Source organism: Oryctolagus cuniculus, chromosome 8, assembly GCF_964237555.1.
Source record: "Oryctolagus cuniculus chromosome 8, mOryCun1.1, whole genome shotgun sequence".
Lineage (NCBI taxonomy): Eukaryota > Metazoa > Chordata > Mammalia > Lagomorpha > Leporidae > Oryctolagus > Oryctolagus cuniculus.
Genome location: NC_091439.1, coordinates 131,825,979 through 131,851,007, shown reverse-complemented (window position 1 = coordinate 131,851,007; position 25,029 = coordinate 131,825,979). Strand labels below are relative to the sequence as shown.

General features: G+C 48.9%; 1 protein-coding gene across 5 annotated transcripts in view; it reads right to left on the bottom strand.

Moving 5' to 3' along the window:
- Positions 1-25,029, bottom strand: part of LOC100351039 (tripartite motif-containing protein 60) — a 45,154-nt gene that overhangs the window by 9,305 nt on the left and 10,820 nt on the right. For 2 of the 5 annotated variants that reach the window (XM_002720569.5, XM_070047270.1), the window contains exon 3: positions 14,924-24,958. The exons of 2 other annotated variants lie outside the window; for them this stretch is intronic. In XM_002720569.5, the coding sequence (XP_002720615.2) occupies positions 23,258-24,724 (1,467 nt within the window). In that variant the 5' untranslated portion in view covers positions 24,725-24,958 and the 3' untranslated portion in view covers positions 14,924-23,257. Of the gene's footprint in view, positions 1-426; positions 1,140-14,923; positions 24,959-25,029 lie in introns of those variants that run through there. One more of the 5 variants, XM_051831708.2, reaches the window with a different exon arrangement.

Sequence of the window (25,029 nt, the reverse complement as noted above, 5' to 3'; positions counted from 1 at the left end):
TTCCAGTCCAGCTCTCTGCTGTGGCCCGGGAGGGCAGTGGAGGATGGCCCAAGTGTTTGGGCCCCTGCACTCCCATGGGAGACCAGGGGGAAGCACCTAGCTCCTGGCTTCGCATCGGTGTAGCTCCAGCAATAGTAGCCATCTGGGGGGTGAACCAATGGAAGGAAGACCTTTCTTTTTGTCTCTCTCTCACTGTCTAACTCTGTCAAATAAAAAAAAAAGTAAAGAGCATGGGCCCTGGAGGTGTCACACAGAGACCCTGCAGGGGCCGGGGCTGTGGCTTAGCAGGTAAGTCTACTGCCTCCAGTGCCGTGACCAATACAGGCGCCGATTCGAGTCCCTGCTGCTCCACTTCTGATCCAGCTCTCTGCTCTGGCTTCGGAAAGCAGTGGAGGATGGCCCAAGTCCTTGAGGCCCTGCACCTACGTGGGAAGACCTGGAGGAAGCTCCTGGCTCCTGATCGGCACAGCTCTGCCCATTGCAGCCATCTGGGGAGTGAACCAGCGGATGGAAGATCTCTGCCTCTCCTCTCTCTGTGTAACTCTTTCAAATAAATAAATCATTAAAAAAAGAGAGACCATGAAAATGCAAATAATAGAAACAAAGACGGACAATTAGGAAAATAGAACAGATAGATTATTTTAAATACTCCAGAAGCAGAGTGGAGAACCGGAGAAAGTGTTCTGCTCTGATTGGCCAAGATCTCAGAGCTCACAAGGGCAGGGCAGGGGCAGGAAGCCTGGGGTAGGGAGAACTGAGCCCCTGGCTCCTCCATTGCACACGTGGGACCTGGGACTGCTCAGAGAGGATGTCCTGAGAGCCAGGCTGTTCCCGGCAGCAGGCCTGGTCCACAGAAGTGCGCAGTGGTGCTCCCCCCTTGGGACTCAAGCTCAGGGCACACGCCTTTGTTCTCACCACTACCACCCTCCCCCAAGGCTTCTGCCTTGCCCTTCACTGTGCCTGCACCAGCCCTGACCTCCAACCCCATCAGCACTCCTAGGGCCTCCTGTAATCCCGTCTGCACACAGAAATCCCATCATGACGCTGTCTCACAGGACAGCTGTTCCCAGGGTGAGGCCTGGCCCTACCCAGGCAGTTGCAGACATTTGGGGGGTGAACCAGCAGAGGGAAGATCTCTTTCCCTCCCGTACACCCCCCCCAACCCGCCCTGAAACTCTGCCTTTCTAACAAAGAAAGAAATCTTAAACAAACAGAAAGATGTGAGTGACTCGGGCATCCTACTTAAGCCCCCATGTCTTAACGCCCACAGGTTGGATGAGGGTTGCCTGAGTCTAAACCAGGCCCCATGGGCTCACTCTCCCTTTGCCACTGAGCCTCCAGCCCTCCCTCACTGTACCCCCTGGGCACACTCGGCCTCAGGCCAGCCCCTCCGTCAGCTGGGCAGACCCAGAGGCTGCTCCCCACTCTCCCATTAGGACACAGTGGGGAGCTGGATTTTTGTAGCAATTCCTTTTTATTTTTATTTTTTTTTTTATTTGAGAGGTAGTGTTAGACAATGAGAGGGAGAGACAGGGAGAGGGAAAGAGGTCTTCCATCTGCTGGTTCACTCCCCACATGGCTGCAATGGCCAAAACTGCACCAATCCGAAGCTAGGAGCCAGGTGATTCTTCCAAGTCTCCCAAGCGGGTGCAGGGGCCCAAGCAAAGCACTTGGGTCAGCTTCCCCTGGTTTCCAGGCCACAGCAGAGAGCTGTAGCAATTCCATTTAAGAACACCTGGGTCGGGCCGGCGCTGCAGCACAGTAGTTTAATCTTCTGCCTGCGGTGCCAGCATCCCATATGGACACCCGTTCTAGTCCCGGCTGCTCTCTTCCCATCCAGCTCTCTGCTATGGCCTGGGAAAGCAGTAGAAGATGGCCCGAGTGCTTGGGCCCCTGCACCCACGTGGGAGACCGAGAAGCTCTTGGCTCCTGGCTTCAGTCGTTTGGGGAGTGAACCAGCGGAAGGAAGACCTGTCTCTTTGTCTCTCCCTCTCACTGTTGGTAACTCTACATCTCAAATAAATAAAATCTTTAAAGGGGGGAGGGTGCGGTAGCGCTGTGGTGCAGCGGTTGAATGCCCTGGCCTGAAGCGCCAGCATCCCATATCGGGGCCGGTTCAAAACCAGCTGCTCCTCTTGTGATCCAGCTTTCTGCTGTGGCCTGGGAAAGCAGTGGAAGGTGGCCCAAGACCTTGGGCCCCTGCACCCATGTGGGAGACTGGGAAGAAGCTCCTGGCTCCTGGCTTCGGCTCAGCCCAGCTCTGGCTGTTGCGGCCAATTGGGGAGCGAACCATCAGATGGAAGACCTCTCTCTTAGTCTCTCTGGCGCGCTGTAACTCGACTTTCAAATAAATAAATAAATAAATCTTTAAAAAAAAATAAGAGGTAGAGTTACAGACAGTAAGAGGGAGCTGCGCCAGAGCTGCACTGATACGAGGCCAGGAGACAGGAGCTTCTTCCAGGTCTCCCATGCGGGTGCAGGGACCCAAGAACTTGGGCCATCTTCCACTGCTTTTCCAGCCCATAGCAGAGAGCTGGATGGGAAGAGGAACCAGAGCCCTTATGGGAAACTGGCGCTTCAGGCCAGGGCTTTAACCTGCTGCGCCACAGTGCCAGGCCCTGTAGCATTCCTTTTAAGAGCACCTGGGTCAGCCATTGCTGTGGCACAGTAGGTTAATCATCTGCCAGCAGCGCCGGCATCCCATATGGGCACCAGATTCTGTCCTGGCTGCTCCTCTTCCCATCCAGCTCTCTGCTGTGGCCTGGGAAGGCAGTGGAGGGTGGCCCAAGTACTTGGGCCCTGCACCTGCATGGGAAGCTCCTGGCTTCGGAGCCTTCTGCGGAGTGAACCAGTGGAAGGAAGACCTTTCTCTCCGTCTCTCCCTCTCGCTATAATGCTGCCTCTCAAATAAATGAAATCTTAAAAAAAAAAAAAAAAGAGCACCCACGTGCCACAATACGTAACCTGCCCTGAGATGTGGTTTCCCCGAAGTGAAATCTCAGACCTCGCACTCCTGCTCCCTGGCCCTCCCCTTCGCGCTTACCTGCAGCCGGTGATCCTAGCAGACCCAAGCAGGTCCGAGTGTTTCTGCAGTCCGTCTGGGTCCACGCTATCTGCTTAGCTGTGAGCTGCTTAAATAGGACGGCAGGAGGGCGGGCATCTTCAGTCCTTGCCCCAGACTGGAAGCCCCTCCCTAAGGAGGGTCACCGCAGGGCGGGGTCCCAGTGTCCATGAGGGCTGCTGGTAGGGAGGGAATCACCTGAGATCCCATCAGGCCAGGGTGGGCCTGGTGGTGAGAAGCTGATCTCATCTCTGCCTCTCCAGCATCCATTCATCCCCAATCTGCTTAGAATGCCTTAATCCTGTCTGCTGTGGGGAAACTGAGGTCTCCGGTGGAGCTTGGCCTCTCTGGTCTCACCCTGTGTTTAGTGAACAGTGCCCTGTGCAGGGCAAAGAGCGGACGGCTGCACCCTGAGCAGGCAGACGTGGGGCTGAGTGCACCCCGGCTCCTTGCCCCTGACAGCTGGCTGAGCCTGTCCTTGTGACCGCAGAGCCCTCGCTGGGGGAAGGCACAGACAGACAGAGGTGGTGACTGGGAGGACTCTGCTCCCCTCACACACAGGGGGAGACCGTGGGAACAATCCAAGCCAGGGACAGCTGTGTAGCTATGATGGCTGGGACTCCCTGAGCCACTGACTCTGAGCAAGGAAGGAGCTGGGGACAAGGAGCCCTTGCAGGGAAAGAACCCCAGGGCACCAGCGCATCGGCAGAAAGCCCAGAGCCATGAGGCGGCAAAGCCAGAGTGCAGTGGCCTCTGAGCCCCTGATGCCTCCTTTTCAGGTTTATGTCCCAGGGCTAGAGTGACTCTCACTCTTTGCAGTCCTCCACCCCATTCCCATCCGGAAGCAAACCCAGATCCTGCCTGAGCCCAGTGACCTGGTGACCCTCTGTACCCACTCAGACCGCCTGGCCTCTTCAGTGACTCCCTCCTATAACCTTCTCTCTCACCCTATTCCACTCCCTATGTGTTTTCTTTGTTTAAATTGCAATTTTAATCCTGTTCCTTAAAACAGGAGGAGCAGTTTCTATTGCTCTTGCAAGAGGTAATCTGTTTGCCAAGCTCCAGAAGGGCCTGCACAGTGGGTTCCCCACCCTTTCTCAGTCTCCACCCCCACTACCCTGCTCTCTTTCCCGCACCTTCAGCATACAGCAGCACAGGTCCTCGCACAGGCAGCCCCCCCACCCCATCACAGGAACTCATGTGTCTGATAAACACTGGGTAGTTCTATATGTAGACCTCGTTTTTCATAAGAACCCAGTCTAATGGTCACTTTCTCTGGAAAGCTCTGAACTCTGAAATTCTGTGACTCATCAATTTATTTGGAGATTTTCTTTTTCTGTTTATTGATTTGAAAGGCAGAGTTACAGACACAGAGAAGGAAGGAAAGAGAGAGAGAGAGAGAGAGCTCTTCCACCCACTGGCTCACCTCTGAAATGTTGCAATGGCCAGACCTGGGCTGATCCAAAGCTAGACAGTGAGCTTCTTCTGGGTCCCCCATGCAGGTCCAGGGGCCCATGCACCTGGGCCATCCTCCACTGCCCTCCCAGGCCATTAGCAGGGAGCTGAATTGGAAGCGGAGCAGCTGGGACTCAAACTGGTGCCCATTTGCTCTGCGGGCAGAGGCTCAACCTACCATGCCACAGCTCCAGTCTTGGAGAATGTTTTCCTTACATGGATTGAAATTCATAACTGACTTCTAATATGTCACCTATATGCTTTTAAAATTCAAATGCAATCATCAATGGATAATGAGATTTTAAGGAATGACAAATCTAATGCAGGAGGATGGTTCCGGGGCTGGCACTGTGGTGTAGTGGGTTAAAGCCCTTGCCTGAAATGCCAGCATCCCATGTGGGTGCCAGTTCTAATCCAGGCTGCTCATCTTCCCATCCAGCTCTCTGCTATGGCCTGGGAAAGCAGTAGAGGATGGCCCAAGTCCTTGGGCCCCTGCACCCATGTGGGAGAACTAGAAGAAGCTCCTGGATCCTGGCTTTGGATTGGCACAGCTCTGGCCATTGCGGACATCTGGGGAGTGAAGCAGTGGATGGAAGACCTCTCTCTCTGTCTCTACTTCTCTGTAACTCTGTCTTTCAAATATATAAAATAAATCTTAAAAAAAAAGACATTAAAAAAAAAAGAGTATGATCCCATAACATTCTTTTGCCACATGGTGTGGTAGCCATCTTGGTTTGTGTCAGTATACCCTATGATATTTGCATGGTGACAAAATCACTTCATGATACTATTGTACCTGAGTGAGGGCAAACAGAGGAGCACCATACGTTGATAAAATTTGATGGTCCTTTATTGCCGGCGGTGGAGAGTGGGCTTGTGCCCTAAAGAACGCTCGACCCTGAAGCCCAAAGCAACAGGGTTTGTAAAGGCAAAAACCACAAAAACAGGAGGGGCAATACATGGTTGCTAGGATCAGGGGGAATACATGGTTACCGTGGTCAAGCTAACCTAAGGCCTACGTGAAACTAATATCAATTATAACCTTGACGATACCAATTACAATATTTTTAAAGAATTATTTATTTGTTCGTAAGGCAGAGTTACAGAGATACAGAGGCAGAGAGAGAGAGAGGTCTTCCATCCACTGGTTCATTCCCCAAATGGCCGTAACAGCTGGAGCTGCACCAATCTGAAGCCAGGAGCTTCTTCCAGGTCCCCCACAGGGTTACAGGGGTCCAAGAATTTGGGCCATCTTCTTCTGCCTTCCCAGGCCATAGCAGAGAGCTGGATGGGAAGTGGAGCAGCTGGGACTCAAACCAGTGCCTATATGGGATGCTGGCACTGCAGGCAGTGGCTTTACCTGCTACACCACAGTGCCAGTCCCACCAATTACAATTTCTTTTTAAAGTTTTTAATTTTTTTTAAAGATTTATTTATAAGAAAGTCAGAGCTACACAGAGAGAGGAAAGGCAGAGAGAGAGAGAGAGAGAGAGAGAGAGAGAGAGAGAGAGAGAGAGAAAGGTCTTCCATCCAATGGTTCACTCCCCAATTGGTTGCAATGGCCGGAGCTGTGCCAATCCAAAGCCAGGAGCCAGGAGCTTCCTCCAGATCTCCCATGCGGGTGCAGGGGCCCAAGGACTTGGGCCATCCTCCACTGCTTTCCCAGGCCATAGCAGGGAGCTGGATCAGAAGAGGAGCATCCGGGACCTGAACCAGCACCCATATGGGATGCCGGTGCTTCAGGCCAGGGCGTTAACCCGCTGTGCCACAGTGCCGGCCCCCAACAATTACAATTTTAACAATTTCAGTTATAATCTTGACATTAATCCAGGTATTGGTCTAAATCATATGTGGTACATAGACAAATTACAATCCTATTAACCCAAGTACAGTCAATCTGTTTTTAAGCTTGAGCGACCATGCCAGGGAGTTTCTGTGCTCTGCTATTGTCTGAGTTTTTTAGATCATAGTTTCAGACCAGAGTCTCACAGTAGGGGGTGCTTTCTCAAGATGGACTCCCTACCGTCAAGGTGTCAGTTCAATGCATTCCTCAGAACACCCCATCATGAAGCCACATACGACTATATTTCATGTGTGCTTCCAATCTATAAAATAGATTACACTCACAAAATACGAGTTTACAAATATCAGGAGAAAAAAATAATAAGGACTGACAGATTAAGTACGTGTGTAGTTTGCCAAGCTTGTCGGTGGCGCTAATTTTGTACAGGGCTTCACAATGCTCTCTGCTTTGAACTTTCACTGCTAAGTCAACAATGATTTGGGAGATTCACAGAAGACAGATTTTATATGTTGAGAAGTAAACTGGCTCTTGGGGTCTAAAGGGATTTTCTGCTGGGAGTGACTGGAGCCCTCTGCAGGGAGGAGCCCTTGTGTGGCTGAGCCCGTCTGATGGAAGCTCAACTTGCCGAATCTGCTTCCTTCATAGGCTGGGCTGAGGCCAGAAGAGCAGGTCCTTCAGACTCTCTGTCCAAACACTCTTGTCTGGGCAGAGGCTAGTGTGAGGCCCTCAATCAACAACACCCATGCTTCGCCACCTGCTGCCCTCGGAGGTCCCACATCTACTTAGCACTTCCCACGCCTGCCCGTCTTACAGCTGGCTGGGGTAGGGAGTCTTTAAGGTCTGGGATTTTTGTGTTGGCCAATGTGGCACAGCAGGATAAGCTGCCACTCAGGATGCCCGCAAGAGCACGTGGGAGTGCTGGGTTCATATTCTGGCTCCTCTTCTTTCAGCTCCCTGTTAAAGTGCCTACGAAACAGTATGGACGATGGTCCAAGTGCTTGGTCCCCTGCTATCCACATGGGAGAGCTGGATGGAGTTTCTGGCCCCTGGCTTTGGCCTGACCAGTCTTGAGAGGCTGCTGCTGCTGCAGTTTGGGGAGTGAACCAGTAAACGGAAGCTGCCTCTGCCCTCTTTCTCTGTTAATTCTGCTTTTAAAATAAATAAATTGAAGAGGAAAAAGATCTAGGATCTCTGATGAGAGTGGATGAATGGGCCTCACTAGAGTCTGGGAGCTCTCAGGGGCTCTATCCACACAGTGACTGTCGTCCCCCATTGCAGACCTTGAGTGAGAGGCAGGGGAGGCTCATCTGCGCACATAATCAGTCAAATGTGTGCCCTGCCCAGGACTGGACACCGGCTTCATCTCACTCACCCCACACAGCAACTGTGTTCTCAGCTAGACATGGCACCGGCAGGGGAGGGCTGGGATGTAGAGACAGAATGGAGTGGCAGCCCTCCAAATACCACTCAGATCCAACAAGCACAGGCACCAATGTCCTGCCTCCCTCCCAGGGACACGGAAAGCCCTGCCTGACCCCCCCAGAGTACTTCTTTCCTTGGGGCAGAAGTATGAGGTGACAGCCTACCCCTATCCTGCCTCCTGCTCCTGAGACATGGGACCTCAGGAGGGTCCACGGGACCTCCCCTCCTCCTACCAGCCCAGGTGTTCCACTTGACAAAGAGAGTGGCAGCTCCCAGTTCATGGTGACATTTTCTGGAGAAGGCCAGGGCTGCTGCTATCCTCTCCCCTGCTTCTCCACCCACCTGTAGGTGCAGACAAATGCAGTTTTGTGTCCCCAGTTCCACCTTCTCCCCACAAGGCTAACTCATAGAAAAAGGAACTAAGCCCCTCGTATCAAAGTTCTATCTCTCTATCTCATCTATCTCTCTGCTATGGCCTGGGAAAGCAGTAGAAGACGGCCCAAGTCCTTGCACCCACGTGGGAGACCCAGAAGAAGCTCCTGGCTCCTGGCTTCAGATTGGTGCAGTTCCAGCCGTTGCGGCCACCTGGGGAGTGAACCAGTGGATGGAAGATCTCTCTGTCTCTACCTGTCTCTGTAACTCTTTCAAATAAAATAAAATAAATCTTAAAAAAAAAAATTTCTAGGCTGGGCTGGCCATGTGGTATAATGGGTAACATTGCCTCCTGCGATGCCTTTGTGCCCTGTATGCTCCACTTTTGATCCAGCCCACTGCTAATGGCCTGTAAAAAGCAGCAGAAGCCAGCGCCGTGGCTCACCTGGTTAATCCTCCGCCTGTGGCGCCGGCATCCCATATGGGCACCAGTTCTAGTCCCGGCTGCTCCTCTTCCAGTCCAGCTCTCTGCTGTGGCCCAGGAAGGCAATGGAGGATGGCTCAAGTGCTTGGGCCCTGCACCCATGTGGGAGACCAGGAAGAAGCACCCAGCTCCTGGCTTCGGATCAGCACAGTGCCAGCCATGGCGGCCATTTGGGTACTGAACCAAAGGAAGGAAGACTTTTCTCTCTGTCTCTCTCACTGTCTATAACTCTACCTATCAAATAAATAAATTAAAAAAACAAAGCAGCAGAAGACAACCCAAGTGTTTGGACCCCTACTACCCATATAAGAGATCTGGATGAAGCTCCTGGCCTTGGCCTGGCCCAGCACTAGCAGTTGTGGCCATCTGGAGAGTGAAGAAATGGATGGAAAATCTCCATCTGTCTCTGTCTCTCCCTCTCTTTAACTCATTCAAAATATATAAATAAATCTTTAAAAAGTTTTTCTATGCTTATAACTCACAACTGTACTTCCAAGTTCAATCTCTTCCCTAAACTCCAGATGCACACACCCAACCACTACCTGACAGTTCCACTCAGGTGTCAACACACTGTCAATAGCAACAGCAGGGTAACATGTTAAGACAGCAAACTCACGGTCCCACCCCAGGCCCCTGCTACGGTCTTCTCCATTTCTCTTAACGCTTACCCCATCTTGCCAGTTATTCCGGCTAAACACATTCATGTCAGCTTGATCCCTCTTCTTCTCTCACACCTTCTAGCACCATTAGCAGCAAATCCCATGGCTTCATTTTCAGCCCCAAATCCTCACTGCCACTGCCATCACCTGCTCCGAGCAATCACCATTTCCTGCCTGGACTACGCATGAACTTCCTAATGGTTACCTGTCTTCCACTCCTTCTCAACGGTGGTGCCCACATTCCAATTCCTCTGCTCCGCTTCCTCCAGTAGTTTTCCACTTAGCAAACAAGTCTACCCTCTACCCCTCTGAATCTGTACAATTTTATGTGCCCATTAAATAATAATTTATAAAAAGAGGGAGCGAGAGCAGGTCACTCACACAGGAGCCCTGTCTCACCCATGTGATGCGCTGACTCCCATGAGACTCGCCCAAGAAGGCTGAAATCAGGTGCAGCCCTTTGATGTTGGGCCCAAGCCAAGAGCTACAGGAAACCTCTTTTCCTCAAACTATGCAACTGATAAAGGATTAATAACCAGAATATATAAAGAGATCAATAAATTCAACAACAACAAACAACAAGTTAAGAAATGGGCAAAGGACTTAAACAGGCGTTTTGCAAAAGAGGAAATCCAACAGACACATGAAAAACGCTCAGGGGCCGGTGCTGTGGCATAGTGCGTAAGGCTGCCGCCTGCAGTGCCCACATCCCATATGAGGACCAGCTCAAGTCCTGGCTGCTCCACTTCCAATTCAGCTCTCTGCTATGGCCTGGGAGAGCAGTGAAAGGTGGGCCAAGTCCTTGGGCCTCTGCACTGGCGTGGGAGACCCAGAGGGAGCTCTTGGCTCCTGGCTTCAGATCTGATGAGCCCAGCTCCAGCCATTGTGGCTATTCGGGGAGTGAACCATGAACCAGCAGATGAAAGACTTTCTCTCCCACTCTCAGCCTCTGCCCTGCCTCTGTGTAGCTTTGCCTTTCAAATAAATAAAATATCTTTAAAGAAAAGCAAAAATGCTTGGGATCACTAGCTATCAAGGAAATACAAATCAAAACCACAATGAGGTTTCACCTCACTCCCATTAGAATGGCTTTCATATAGAAGTCAACAAATAACAAATGCAGGTGAGGATGTGGGGAAAAAAGTACCCTAATCCTCTATTAGTGGGAATGTAAACTGGTAAAGCCACTATGGAAGACAGTATGGAGATACCTCACAAATCTGAATATAGACCTACCACATGACCCCGGCCATCCCACTCCTGGGAATTTACCCAAGGGAAATGAAATCAGCACATGAAAGAGCTGTCTGCACCCCATGTTACAGCCGCTCAATTCACAATCAACCTAAATGCCTATCAACTGAAGGCTGGATAAAGAAAGTATGGGGTATGTATACCATGCAGTACTACACAGCAGTAAAAGAAAAATGAAATCGTCATTTGCAACAAAATGGATGAAACTGGAAAACATCATACCTAGTGAAATAAGCCAGTCCCCAAAGGACAAATACCATATGTTCTCCCTGATCTCTGACAACTAACTGAGCACCTAAAAGGAAATCTGCAGAAGTGAAACTGACACTTTGAGAAGCAATGACTTTGGACAGCCCTTGTCTCAACTGTTAAGGAACAGTTTTTTTCCCCCATACTATTTGTTGAACTCTTAACATAGAGTTAATCATATGTGTATAAAGTTAATTGAAAACAGATCTTAGTAAAAAATAAGGATGGTAATAGGAGAGAAAGGAGGGTGGGTATGATGGGAAGATCACCATGTTCAGTGGAAAGAATCACTATGTTCCGAAAATTGCAATTATGAAATGTATGAAGTTTGTATTCCTTAAATAAAGTTTTCTGAGGAGAAAAAAAAAAAAAAGAAACCTCTTTTCCTGACAACTTTTTTTTTTCTAAAAAGATTTATTTATTTATTTGAAAGTCAGAATTACACAGAGAGGAGAGGCAGAGAGAGAGAGAGAGAGGTCTTCCATCCACCTGTTCATTCCCCAATTAGCCACAACAGCCGGAGCTGCGCCAATCCAAAGCCAGGAGCCAGGAGCTTCTTCTGGGTCTCCCACGCGGGTGCAGGGGCCCAAGGACTTGGGCCATCTTCTACTGCCTTCCCAGACTACAGCAGAGAGCTGGATCGGAAGAGGAGCAGCGGGGACTAGAACCAGCGACCATATGGGATGCTGGCACTTCAGGCCAGGGCGTTAACCCGCCTGGCGCCTTTGACAACTCTTTCAAAAACAAAACAAAATGAAAAAAGTCTGTCTTTAAGCAGCGGGTTAATGCCCTGGCCTGAAGTGCTGGCATCCCATATGGGTGCCGATTCGAGTCCCGGCTGCTCTTCTTCCGATCCAGCTCACTGCTATGGCCTGGGAAAGCAGCAGAACATGGCCCAAGTCCTTGGGCCCCCCAGAAGGAGCTCCTGGCTTCAGTTCGGCACAGCTCTGGCTGTTGCAGCCAATTGGGGAATGAATCATCAGATGGAAGACTCTCTCTCTCTGCCTCTCTGTGTAACTCTTTCAAGTAAATAAATAAATCTTAAAAAAAAAAAAAAAAAAGTCAAACAGGGTTCTGTAGGAGCCTACATATGTCATCTCATTTCCTCAGTTTTCTGAGTTCACCTCCTAAAATCTACACATCTGGTTCTCTCTGCTCCAGCACACAGGCCTCTCTGCCCTTCATCTGCATTCGTATCAACTCCAAACATCACAGGATAAATGTGGAGAGTCTACCGTATGCTAGCCATGTAAAGAATAACATCACTTAGGAAGCAGTACTGTCATCGTCTCCATCACACAGAACAGCAAACAAGATCCAAGGAGTTTAACATAGCTTAGGGTCTCAGAACACAATGCAGATACGACATAATAATAAAAATGCTGCATTTATGTGATAGTATATTTGCATCTACAGCTACCATTAAAGTCTAGCAAAGGGGGGGGGGGAGATGATGGGCAAAACATGTGAGTATGGGCTCACGGGTGGGTGGTTTACTCGGGAGCAAGTCCCCCACACCCAGCGCAGGTGCAGCCCGGGTCAGGGGCACTCCCTTTACAGACCATGCTCGCAACCAGTCTTGGAGCACCACTCCCGCAACTTTCCCAGAACTGCACGCCTCTGGCATCAGTCTGGCGGATGCACCCAGCGAGCCCTGCGAATCCTGCCGGTCCTGGACCGCGGCTCTCCCGTGAAGCCTCCCCACAGCTCCTCTGGGGTTCCCGCCATCCCAGGCCGCCCTGGCCGCCAGGTCCCGCCTTCCAGGCCCTTCCCAACGGAGCGAGGCGTGTCTGCGTCCTCGGAGCTGCAGGCTCCGGACGCGCGGTCCAGCCTGGCTCCCGCGCCGCGTCTCCTCCGCTCACCGGGAGGCTCCCACGCAGCCTCTTTGCACCCCGACTGCGGGGAGGCGCCCTGGCGGGGGTCCCCACCCACAGCGCGGTCGCCCGCTCGGGTCAGGCCGGGCCGGCCTCGGGGTCCCTGTGTGGCCCGGCCACAGTCAGCACCTGTGAGGGCAACACCCTTCCGGCTGTTAACCCCAGGGGGAACGGCTGGTGCCCTCGACATTCATCCTGGGTCTCTCTGCAGGTTCTTGTCAAGCTCGGTCCTGTGGCCAACCACGCACACACTGGGCGCTTCCGGAGTAAACGACCCCGCGAATCCACACAGGCACGGCCACGGTCTCCGCCCCGGGTAGCGGCAGACTCCGTCCAGGCTCCCTTTGCCGCGTCTCGCTGCGGACGAGGGTGCGTTCCTGAGCCGGGACAGCTTTTCCGCCCGAGCTCACCGCCCGCATCCCCAGGCCGGGCACCGAGCAGTAGCCTCTGGCGCCATCTGCTGGGAAACTTCGGGAAAACCAACACGCGTGGGCTTAGAACATCTAAAGGAGGCCACTGGTTTGGGCTGAGCTCCCACCCTATGCCCAGCAGACCAAACTAACAATGGAAATTACACATGCTAGAATTTTTCTAAGTTGTTTATTTACCTTCTGAGAAATCAGGAGAGAGCAAAAATAGTCAAATCCCAGGGAGCTGGTGTTAGCAGGTGTAAAGAAGACCCTCTGATTTAACTTTACAAAGAAAACAATTTTGAAAGGACCAATCTGCCCCCCCCCCAACACTGACTTTCATAGAAACTTGGGGCTTTTTTTTTTTTTGACAGGCAGAGTGGACAGTGAGAGAGAGAGACAGAGAGAAAGGTCTTCCTTTGCCGTTGGTTCACCCTCCAATGGCTGCCGCGGCCGGCGCACCGCGCCTATCTGAAGCCAGGAGCCAGGTGCTTCTCCTGGTCTTCCATGGGGTGCAGGGCCCAAGCACCTGGGCCATCCTCCACTGCACTCCCAGGCCACAGCAGAGAGCTGGCCTGGAAGAGGGGCAACTGGGACAGAATCCGGTGCCCCGACCGGGACTAGAACCCGGTGTGCTGGCGCCACAAGGCGGAGGATCAGCCTAGTGAGCCGCGGCGCAGGCCAGCTTTTTTATTTTTTTAACATTTATTTGAAAGGCAAAGCAACTGAGGGAGCTTCTATCTGCTGGTTCACTCTGAATGCTGGGCCAAGTGGAAGGCAGGAGCCAGGAATTCCATCTAAGTCTCCCACGTGCATGGCAGGAGTCCAGGTACATGGGCCATCACCTGCTGCATCCAGGCACATCAGCAAGTAGCTGACTGGACGCAGACTCAGGATTCAATACTAGGCACCGGGGGCTGGATTCTGTCCTGGTTGCTCCTCTTCCAGTCCAGCTCTCTGCTGTGGCCCGGGAAGGCAGTGGAAGATGGCCCAGGTGCTTGGGCCCTGCACCCGCATGGGAGACCAGGGGGAAGCACCTGGCTCCTGGTTTTGGATTGGCACAGTGCCGGCCGTGGTGGCCATTTGGGGGGTGAACCAACAGAAGGAAGACCTTTCTGTCTGTCTATAACTCTGTCAAAAAAAAAAAAAATACTAGGCACGGATGGGTCCCTGGTGGTGGCTTAAGTTGCTGCCCCACAATGCTGCCCTCAAATCTGCCTTTTCTGTTTCTGCTTTCCTAAAGCCTTTTTCTGTCTACAAAACCAAACTCTGCTCAGTTCACCAGGATAGTCATTCTATTTGATAGAATGACATGTTGCCCTATGGTAAAATGGCAACACGTGCCAGTGAAGATCTTTAACTAATTTTGTCTTTTTAAAGTTTGAATCCAAAACATCCAAAGTTTTTAATCCTCTGTAGACTGTTGAAGTGTCTAGAAATTATAGATTTTTGCTACATCCAAAAGCATCCCGAGGGTAAAAAAATTTTTCCTTTAATGATCTGAGAGTAAGAGTGAAGAAAAGAAACTTGTTCTGTATGAACTTAAAATACACCTTATTAATTTTGGTTTTAAAGACATTTGAGTTGCAGCACCGGCACACCGGGTTCTAGTCCCGATCGGGGCGCCGGATTCTGTCCCGGTTGCCCCTCTTCCAGGCCAGCTCTCTGCTGTGGCCAGGGAGTGCAGTGGAGGATGGCCCAAGTGCTTGGGCCCTGCACCCCATGGGAGACCAGGAGAAGCACCTGGCTCCTGCCTTCGGATCAGCGCGGTGTGCCGGCTGCAGCACGCCGGCCACGGTGGCCATTGGAGGGTAAACCAACGGCACTCTCTGTCTCTCTCTCTCACTGTCCACTCTGTCAAAAATAAATAAATAAATAAATAAATAAATAAATAAATAAAAGACTTTAAGACATTTGAGAGGTAGGGTTATAGACAGAGAGATGGAGAGACAGAGAGGTCTTCCATCTGCTGGTCCACTCCCCAACTGGCCACAACGGCCAGAGCTGCACCGATCCAAAGCCAGGAGCCAGGAGCTTCCTCTGGGTCTCCCATGCAGGTGCAGGGGCTCAAGGACTTGGGCCATCTTCCACTGCTTTCCCAGGCCACAGCAGAGAGCTGGATCAGAAGAGCAGGTGAGACATGAACTGGCATCCATATGGGATGCTGGTGCCACTGGCGGAGGCTTAACCTACTACCTAACACCTCAGCCACAGCACTGGCTCTACTGATTTTTTTTTTTTTTTTACACAAAGCAATTTACATGATACAGCAGGGTGTAATTTTTAAAAGGTCTGTTTCCCTGAATGAGTTCTAACTCACCATTCACCTAACCCAGCACCCATCTCTCGGAACACTTTTTTCTACAACTGTTTATCTTTTAATTTCAATTCTACAGAAAAAGAATAATACAATTGACATGCATGTATCCATGCCCTTAGATTGCCCAATGAACATATTTACTATTCTTCCTTTCTTTCTTTATCTCCATTTTATCTGCTAATTTCTTTTGGTAAAGTTCATTCGAAAAGTAATTTTAAAATGAATCAAGGAGCTGCCACTGCGGCTCAGGTTAAAGTTCTGGCTTGCAGTGCCAGCATCCCATACGGGTGCCAGTTCAATTCCTGGCTGCTCCACTTCCAATCCAGCTCCCTGCTAATGTGCCTGGGAAAGCAACAGAGGATGGCCCAAGTGCTTGGGCTCCTGCACCCACAGGGGAGACCCGAAAGAAGCTCCTGGCTCCCAATCAGCGCAGTAAGTTGCGGCCATCTGGGGATTGAGCCAGCAGATGGAAGACCTCTCTCTTTACTTTCTCTGTCTCTACCTCTGTCTGCAACTCTGTCTTTCAAATAAATGAAATAAATCTTTAAAAAATGAATCAAAAATTTCATTTGAAAGTTAAGTTCCAGATGCAATGCTACTTTTCTATTTTAATGCCCCCAAACGGGGATGCCTTCTATATAGTCGCATTATTATTACAATAAAAACATAGAATATTCAATAATGTAACAAACATTTCACCAATTGTTCCAAAGATAGCCTTAGAAACTTTTCTTCAAAATTCAGATTTCAATTAATAGGTATCGTGATTTTTCTTCAGGCTTTATCTAGTACATTTCTTTAAAAAAAAAAATATTTATTTACTCAAAAGTCAGTTACACAGAGAGGAGAGGCAGAGAGAGAGAGAGAGAGAGAGGTCTTCCATCCGATGGTTCACTCCCCAGATGGCTGCAACAGCTGGAACTGTGTCAATCTGAAGCCAGGAGCCAGGAGCTTCTTCCGGGTTTCCCTCATGAGTGCAGGGGCCCAAGGACGTGGGCCATCTTCTGCTGCTATCTCAGGCCACAGCAGAAAGCCAGATCAGAAGAGGAGCAGCCGGGACTAGAACCGGTGCCCAAATGGGATGCCAGCGCTTCAGGCCAGGGCATCAACTCGTTGTGCACAGCGCTGGCCCCATCTAGTACATTTCACCTGCTGTTTTTAAACAGCTTCACTGAGGTAGAGTTGACAATGAAGTACAAGTTATATGTGCAGTTTCATGAGTGTTGACAAAAGTAGTGTATGATAGTGTAATCAATATAATGAAAATAGCCACACACCCCAAATCATGTTTAACCTAGAAGAATGCTCTGTTCCTCCTGCTTGCCTTTCATGAAGCTCACTTTTTAAAAATTTTTACTTCCTATGGCCAGCACTGTTGCACATCAGGCTAAGCCACCATCTGCAGTGCTGCCATCCTATATGGGCGCAGGTTCGGTTTGAGTCCCGGTTGCTCCACTTCTGATCCTGCTCCCTTAATGTGCCTGGGAAAGCAGTGGAGGATGGCAGAAGTCCTTGGGCCCCTGCATCCATATGGGAAACCTGGAAGAAGCTCCTGGCTCCTGGCTTCTGCCTGGCCCATCTGGAGCCATTGCAGCCATTTGGGGAGTGAACCAGTGGATGGAAGATCTCTCTCCCCCGCCCTACCCTCTCTACCCAAACTCTGTAATTCTTTCAAGGAAATAAATCTTTTTTTTTTTTAAGATTTTATTTATTTATTTGAGAGGTAGAGTTACAGACAGTGAGAGGGAGAAACAGAGAGAAAGGTCTTCCTTCCGTTGGTTCATTCCCCAGATGGCTGCAACAGCCAGAGCTACGCCGATCTGAAGCCAGGAGCTAGGAGCTTCTTCCTGGTCCACCATGCGGGTGCAGGGGTCCAAGGACTTGGGCCATCTTCTGCTTTCCCAGGCCACAGCAGAGAGCTGGATTGGAAGAGAAGCAGCCGGGACTAGAACCAGCGTCCATATGGGATGCTGGCACCGCAGGTGGAGAATTAACCTACTGTGCCACAGCGCCGGCCCCAGAAATAAATCTTTAAAAAAATTTTTTACTTACTTAGTTATTATTTGTTCAGTCTCCAAATGCTGGCAATACTCAGAGGTGTGGCAGGCCAAAGCCAGAAGCCAGGAGCCAGGGACTCAATCCACATCTCCATGTAGTTAGCAGGAACCCAACTACTTGAGCCATCACCTAATCCCTTCCAGGCTTTGTATTAGCAGGAAGCTGGAATCAGAAGCAGAACTGGGACTTGAACTGCGGCACTCAGATGTGGGAAGTGGGTGTCCCAACTGGCAGCTTACGTGCTGAACCAATCACTTCTATGAAGACTACAGGACAGTTGTCTGTGTCTGTTGACTGTGTCAGACTGCAGATTCACCTAGTCATTTCCTCATGATCAAATTCAGGTTAAATGCTTTAGGCCAGAATACAGTAACACTTTTAAATTTTTATGGAAAATAGAATTAAAATTTATTTAGATGCAAAAATTTTGGAAAGACATGTCTATGAGGGGTTTGCAAAGAGCATGGCAAGTGCACATCATGGAAAAACTGGGGTGGACATTTGGGGCAGTGGTTAAGATGCTGCTTGCGATGCCAACATTCCATATCGGAATGCTTGGATTTTAGTCTCCTCCCCGTTCCTGGTTCCAGCCTCCTGCTTATGTGTACCCTGGAGGGAGCTGGTGATGGCCCAAGTGGTTGGGTCCCTCCCTGCCACCCATATGGGAGACTTAGACTGAGTTCTTGGTTCCTGGCTTCAGTGTGGCTCAGCCCCAGCTATTGCAAGCATTTGGCGAATGAATCAACAGATGGGAGATACTTGTGTGTGTCTGTCTCTCTGCCATTCAAATAGTTTTTTTTTTATAAATTTTCTGTGCATTTCAATTTTTTAAAACATTTTTATTGCATTTTCTATGAATTTTTTTGTTTGAAGTACTCTCATATTACACAGGCAGCATTGTGTTCTTCCCACTGTCTCACATTAGAGGTACACACAGTGTCAGTTAGATCACTTTGCTCAGAGGTGTCTGAGACCTATCTCCAGTATAAAGGTCCCTTTACCCTTCATAATTAAAAGGAGTTTTGGAGTGAATATTCTGTTCCCTAACATTTTCCCAAAGGCTTTAACAACCAATGATGATTCTTGCTGGACTCTGTGATCACATTATAGGTAGCAAATGGTTGTTCTCTAATTTTGTACCCTGACATTTAATTGCCAGCAATCAGTAAAGAAAAGCTTTACTTTTCCTTCCTGCCAATTAGAAATTACACATTAAAGGGTGGGTGGGCCAGCGCCACAGCTCACTAGGCTAATCCTCCACCTAGCGGCGCCGGCACACTGGGTTCTAGTCCCGGTCGGGGCACCGGATTCTGTCCCGGTTGCCCCTCTTCCAGGCCAGCTCTCTGCTGTGGCCCGGGAATGCAGTGGAGGATGGCCCAAGTGCTTGGGCCCTGCACCCCATGGGAGACCAGGAGAAACACCTGGCTCCTGGCTCTGGATCAGCGCGGTGCGCCGGCCACAGCGGCCATTGGAGGGTGAACCAACGGAAAAAAGACGACCTTTCTCTCTCTGTCCATTCTGCCTGTCAAAAAAAAAAAGGGGGGGGGGGTGGTATGGCACAGCAGGTTGAACTACCACTTAGTCACCTGAATTCCATACCAGAGTGTCAGCTTGAGTTCTGGCTACTTTGTTTCCAAATCAGCTCCCTGCTAGTGCTACTGGGAAACTGCAGATGGTGACTCAGGTACCTGAGTTCCTGCCACCCATGTGGGTAGACCTGGATGGAGTTCCTGCTCCTGGTTTGAGCATGGCCTGGCTCCAGTTGTTTCAGGTTTTTGGAGAGTAAACCAGCAGATGGAAAATCTCCTTCCCCCACGCCCTAACCACATCACTTTTCAAATAAATAAATCTTTAAAACAAGAACTCATACATGAGATTCATGTGCTGTAATCCATTAGTCTTGTTTGGGAGACCCAAAGAATTCCAAATTTAGCTGGCTGAGTCCACTCAGCTGGAGTCTGTGTCCTTGTGACTAGTACTCGCCAGTATTTGAGCATATTTTTTTTAAAGATTTATTTTATTTATTTGAGAGTTTTAGAGAGAGGTAGAGACAGAGAGAGAGAGAAAGGGAGGTCTTCCATCCTTTGGTTCATTCCCCCAAATAGCCACAATGGCCAGAGCTGGGCCGATCTGAAGCCAGGAGCTTCTTCCAGGCCTCCCACATGGGTGCAGGGCCCCAAACATTTGGACTATCCTCCATTACTTTCCCAGGCACATCAGCAGGGAGCTGGAAGTGGAACAGCCAGGACTCGAACCTGCGCCTATATGGGATGCCGGTGCTGAAGGCCAGGGCTTTAACCAGCTGCACCATAGCACCGGCCCCTTGGGCATATTCTTGCTCTGTCATCCATGGGGTTCTGGTCTCATCTTGTTCTTTCCTGGTCACAGACCAAGGAGAAACCACTTCTCCTAGACATCCTGCTCCTTTTATTGGTAAAGGGCATTTACAAGTCCAGACCTGAGGGCATAAACTCTCCTAAGTTTTTGATGTAAGAGGCGTGAGGGTGTTAAGAATGTGGAGCATCGTCGAATGCATCTTATTTACGAGCTCCCCAGTTAGCTCCTACTGCTTCATGAACGGCAGCAGAAGACATGATAACATTGGAACACAGGCAAACACTTTTTACTAGTTGCACAACGGCAGTATAGCTTTGTGGTGTTACCAACTTCCTGTTTCACAATCCAATGGGGAGGGGGCTGGATGGGTGCTGTGTGCATAGCAGGCAAGCATCACAATCGAGGAGACTCACACCAGGGTATCCTGATCCCTTCTTATGGGCTGCAGGCAACCCCTGCTCAACCTTGACCCCAAAGGGAAGCAGCATCTTTCTTACACCACAGAACACCCACACATGCCCTCTGCCTTCCAAAGCACTGCCTCATACAAACATCCCTGGAAAAACAGGCCAGAACAGAAAGGCACTCACAAGTTCTGCAGATGGTACACGTGAAGACACAGAGCAGACTGAAAAGCGGGATTGAAACAGGGGTAGAAGCTGGCCTGGAGGCTTGCAAACTTGGACCTTGATGCAGCTATTAAGAACAATTTTTTTTTTTAAATTTATTTGACAGGTAGAGTTACAGACAGTGAGAGGGAGAGACAGAGGGATGAGAGGGAGAGAAAGGTCTTCCTTCCGTTGGTTCACTCCCCTAATGGCCACTATGGCCGGCATTGCGCCGATCCAAAGCCAGGAGCCAGGTGCTTCCTCCCAGTTTCCCATGCAGGGGCAGGGCCCAAGCACTTGGGCCATCCTCCACTGCCTTCCCGGCCACAGCACTGAGCTGGACTGGAAGAGGAGCAGCCGGGACTAGAACTGGTGCCCATATGGGATGCCGGCGCTGCAGGCGGAGGACTAATCAAGTGAGCCACGGCGCCGGCCCCTATTAAGAACAATTTTAGTGGAGCGGGAAATAGAGACATGAAGAGGACCCTGTGAGGATGTTTATCCCAAGTAGTCATCTGGAACAGTTGTTCTCAAATGTGGTCCCTGGACCAGAGGCATCAGAAAGACACAAAATTTATGACACTCATCAAAACAACTGTATCAGGAGCTCTGGAGGTAGGTCAGTAGAGCCCAGAAATCCATGTCATAAAGCCCCCAAGTAGGGGGTTGGTATTCCTCCGGGTCTCCTATGTGGGTGCAGGGGCCCAAGGGCTATGGGCGATCTTCCACTGCTTTCCAAGGAAGCTGGAAATAGAGCTGGAGCCTGGCATTTAACACCACAGGATGCAGGAGCTTTTTTAAAAAAAATATTTATATGAAAGACAATTATGTTGGCGATGGGAAGAGAAATCTTCCATCTGCTGGTTCATTCCCCAAATGGCTGCAACAGCTAGGACTGGGCCAGGCCCAAATCAGGCACCTGGAACTCCATTTTAGTCTCCCACAAGTGGCAGGGACCCAAACAAATGGGCCATCTTCTGCTGCTTTGCCAGGCCCATTAGCAAGGAGATGGGACAGAAGTGGAGCAGCCAGAATTAGAACCAGCACTCATATGGGATACAGCAGTCTTAACAGGCCAAATGCCCACTTCTACTAATACCTTTTCATATGCATGCTGTTCATCTGCTCTTTTTATATTATGCAATCTCCTATATTTTTATCTTATGTTTTTATCAGTATATGGCCAATTGATCTAAGGGTTTTTCCCCCTTGTGAGCATCATTCTGGCTGTCATATTCCAATCTGGAAAACCTACTTTAGGCCTGTAAAGCTGTCAGCCTTCTAATCACCACTATTCTGGGACCTGATCTCTGCTTTTGGATTTCCTGGTTGACCCTATGCCTTCCTCTCTATTTTTTCAAGTGTCATCATCTCAAATGTTGCAGTGTTGTCAAGTTTGAGGGATTCTGCATGTCTGAAAATGATTCTTTTCTACCCATATTTATGTGATCATTAAACCAAATATACGCTTCTACATCTGACGTCCTTATAATTTTGAAAACACGGTGGTTTTGATAAATATGAAACCAGTCTCACTTTTGATACTTTGGGTACCACTGTTGCTTGTATTTCTTTAAAGATCTTTTTTTATTCCTACTGTTCTGAGCTTTTTTTTACTCTGCTCTACTGAATAATCAAATACCATCAGCCTAGAATTATACAAGACAAGCAAAACAAAGATTCTTCTCCTCAAGCAGCATTAAGGAGAGATAGTAGACAATAAAATAATAAAGAGTTGGATGTTGGATGCTGATCAAATGCTATGGTCAAGACAAAAAGTAGATAGATGTCAAGGGCATGGGAGTGCTATGGGCAGGGGAAGGTTAGCTATGGGAGGCAGGCTGACCAGGGTAGGCATCTTAGGGAAACGTGGAATCTGAACAAAAGTACAAGGTGAGGGAGTCAGACTTGCAAATAGCAGGGGTGGGGCATTTCAGGGTGAATAGCCACAGCCAAATGGCAAGGAAGTTAGCAACTGAAGTAGTAAGTTACGGGAAAAATAAAAGGAGTGGGGGCCGGTGCTGTGGTACAGCAGGTAAAGCAATCGCCTGCTGTGCTGGCATCCCATATGGGCACCAGTTCAAGTCCTGGTGCTGATCCAGCACTCTGCTATGGCCTGGGAAAGCAGAAGATGGCCCAAGTCCTTGGGCCCCTGCACCTACATGGGGGAGCCAAAAGAAGCTCCTGGCTTGTGGCTTCCAATCAGAAGGGCGCCAGCCATTGTGGGCATCTGGGGAGTGAACCAGTGGATGGAAGACCTCTCTCTCTCTCTCTCTCTCTGTCTCTATCTGCCTCTGGCTCTCTGTAACTCTTTCAAATAAATAAATCGTTATAAAAAGTAGGCGTGAAGTCAGAAATATGGCTTTGTACAGGTATTAAGTGTGTGGGAAAAGAGTATACAAGTTTAAAATTTATTTTCCACAGAAATAAGGCAAGCGTGACAACTGATATACACATTAAAAGAGCAGAAACATCTAATGATATATATGGAGGTAAACAGAAGAATCCAGTAAATAGTAGGTCCATGTATGTAAGCATAACAGTAGGTCCGTACATATAAGCATGACATTTAAGTAACAATTTATATAACTTCAGAGGACTGACATCATTTTTAAAAAGAATCTAATGGGCCATTATATATCAAAATATTTTATTGGGCATGTTAATTTTCAAATCTTTTATATTGGAATTCAAACAACTTGACAGTTGATATTTATAACATCTATGAAATTTACATTACTATCACATTTTCTCTAGTTGCTGAAAATAAGAGAAAAAAATCTATTTTTGTTTTCAGTGGGAAAATGTTAAAGGATTCCAGAAATAACAAAATTAAAATTTACTAAGTTATCCCTATTAACTAAAACAGAATCATTAACCACCATGCTCTTTATCTTTCATGATCTGGAACTGGTAAGATTTTAAGAGGTTCAGAATCTGTTCCAACACAGAAATATGGCCAAACAGCTTCAGTAAAAGAATCTTGAAAAGTACAGAGAAGAGACTTGTCACTCATATCATAAAAGGAAACCTCACCCAATTCATAATCTAGGAAAATACCAACTCTCCTGGGCCCTGCTACTGGTAGAAGCTGGGTTCTCCTGGGACCCAAGGCAACACATCCACTCTTAGTGCATCGCCCAACTGCCCAGAAGCCATCTCGGACTGAGGGCTGATTCCGCCAATTCCTAGGAAGACAGCCTTGACATATACCCAATGTCCATTTAGGTTTGTTTCCCACTTCCACCTCCCAGTAATATCTTCCAGAACTAAACTGGTTAGCACCCAGGACAGCAGGGCACAGATAAAATCTCTTTGGGTGATAGCAAACGTTTTGCTTTGTTCTTCCATATTGCACAGCTTTTCTGTTCTCAGAGATAAGAAGATGAGGGTGCGCTGTGTTGAGATCTAAAATCACATTTACTTGAAATTGCTTAATAATTCTGTCTAAGCCAGAATACTGCACAGGAAGCCTAAAACCATACTTCTTTAAACTGAATGTGAAGAGTTCAGGGTGTTTTAGGTTTTGATATCTGTGGTGGATACTCTTGACATGGGTGAGTAATTCCAAGTCTGGCTTCATATACTGGCCCTCCACATCCCTCAGCAGATGTTTTAATGTAGAAACATGCCCTGAAAATGTTACAATGTTTTCATGAAGTTTGGCTAAAATGTTCATCTCTTCATCTCGTAACTGTCTCAGAATAACCTCTTGCTCATGCTGTAGAAACAGCCTACTTTGCACAAATTCACAATGTATTTCCTGTTTCCTGCGTTTCACCCTCTTCCTCAGTGCCACAGATTTCCTGCACTGCAGGGCTATCACCTTTCCAACTCGTTCCACATTATTCTTCATGGGCTCAATGCTACATTTTAGGATTTTCCTGTGGTAAGCAGCAGCTTTCTTAATGGGGCAAATGTAGTGCTTGCGGTGTTTGGTAGAGAAACTGCACTGTGTACATAAAATCTCTAGGTCTTTCACACAGAAAAGGGTCAGAAATTGATTGTGCTTCTCACACATAGGCCTTTCTTCCTGCCTCTTTCTCTTGCTCCTTCTGATCTGAAGAAGCTGAGCAACTTCAATCAAATTACGGAGCTGGGGGTTCTTCCTGAGGTTCCTTTCTGGAAAGCAAAATCGGCAGACAGGGCAAGGGAAACAATCATCTAGATCCTTCCAGGAAAAACTGAGGCAGGAGTAACAGAAGTTGTGCCCACAGATGAGTGTCACTGGATCTTTCAAATAATCCAGACAGATAGGACAGCCAGATTCCACCTGGAGGTCTGCCAGTGCTGTCTCAAACTCCACTGAGTCACGAACAGAGGTGGTGGGTAAGGCGAGACCTTGTGACAAGGCCATCTCAGAGCTCAAGAGTGAGATGGGAATCCCTCCAGGTCCTTCAAGACTGACCAGCTTCAGGTCTCAGTTCCTGGGCACTCAGAGCAGTCACTGGAATCTTACTTAGTCTCCCGCTTCTCAGCTTAGAGAACAAGAATTCAAAGCTTATAGCCCCACCACAGGTTAGCACATCTGGACTTCAGCATAATGACTTTCTTCAAGAAAGTAGCCACAGGTCTAATGGAACAATCATCCCTGCGGGTGAGACATAATTTTTAATACCAAAAATCTACTGGATTTGAAAACATATTATAAATGATTCTGGC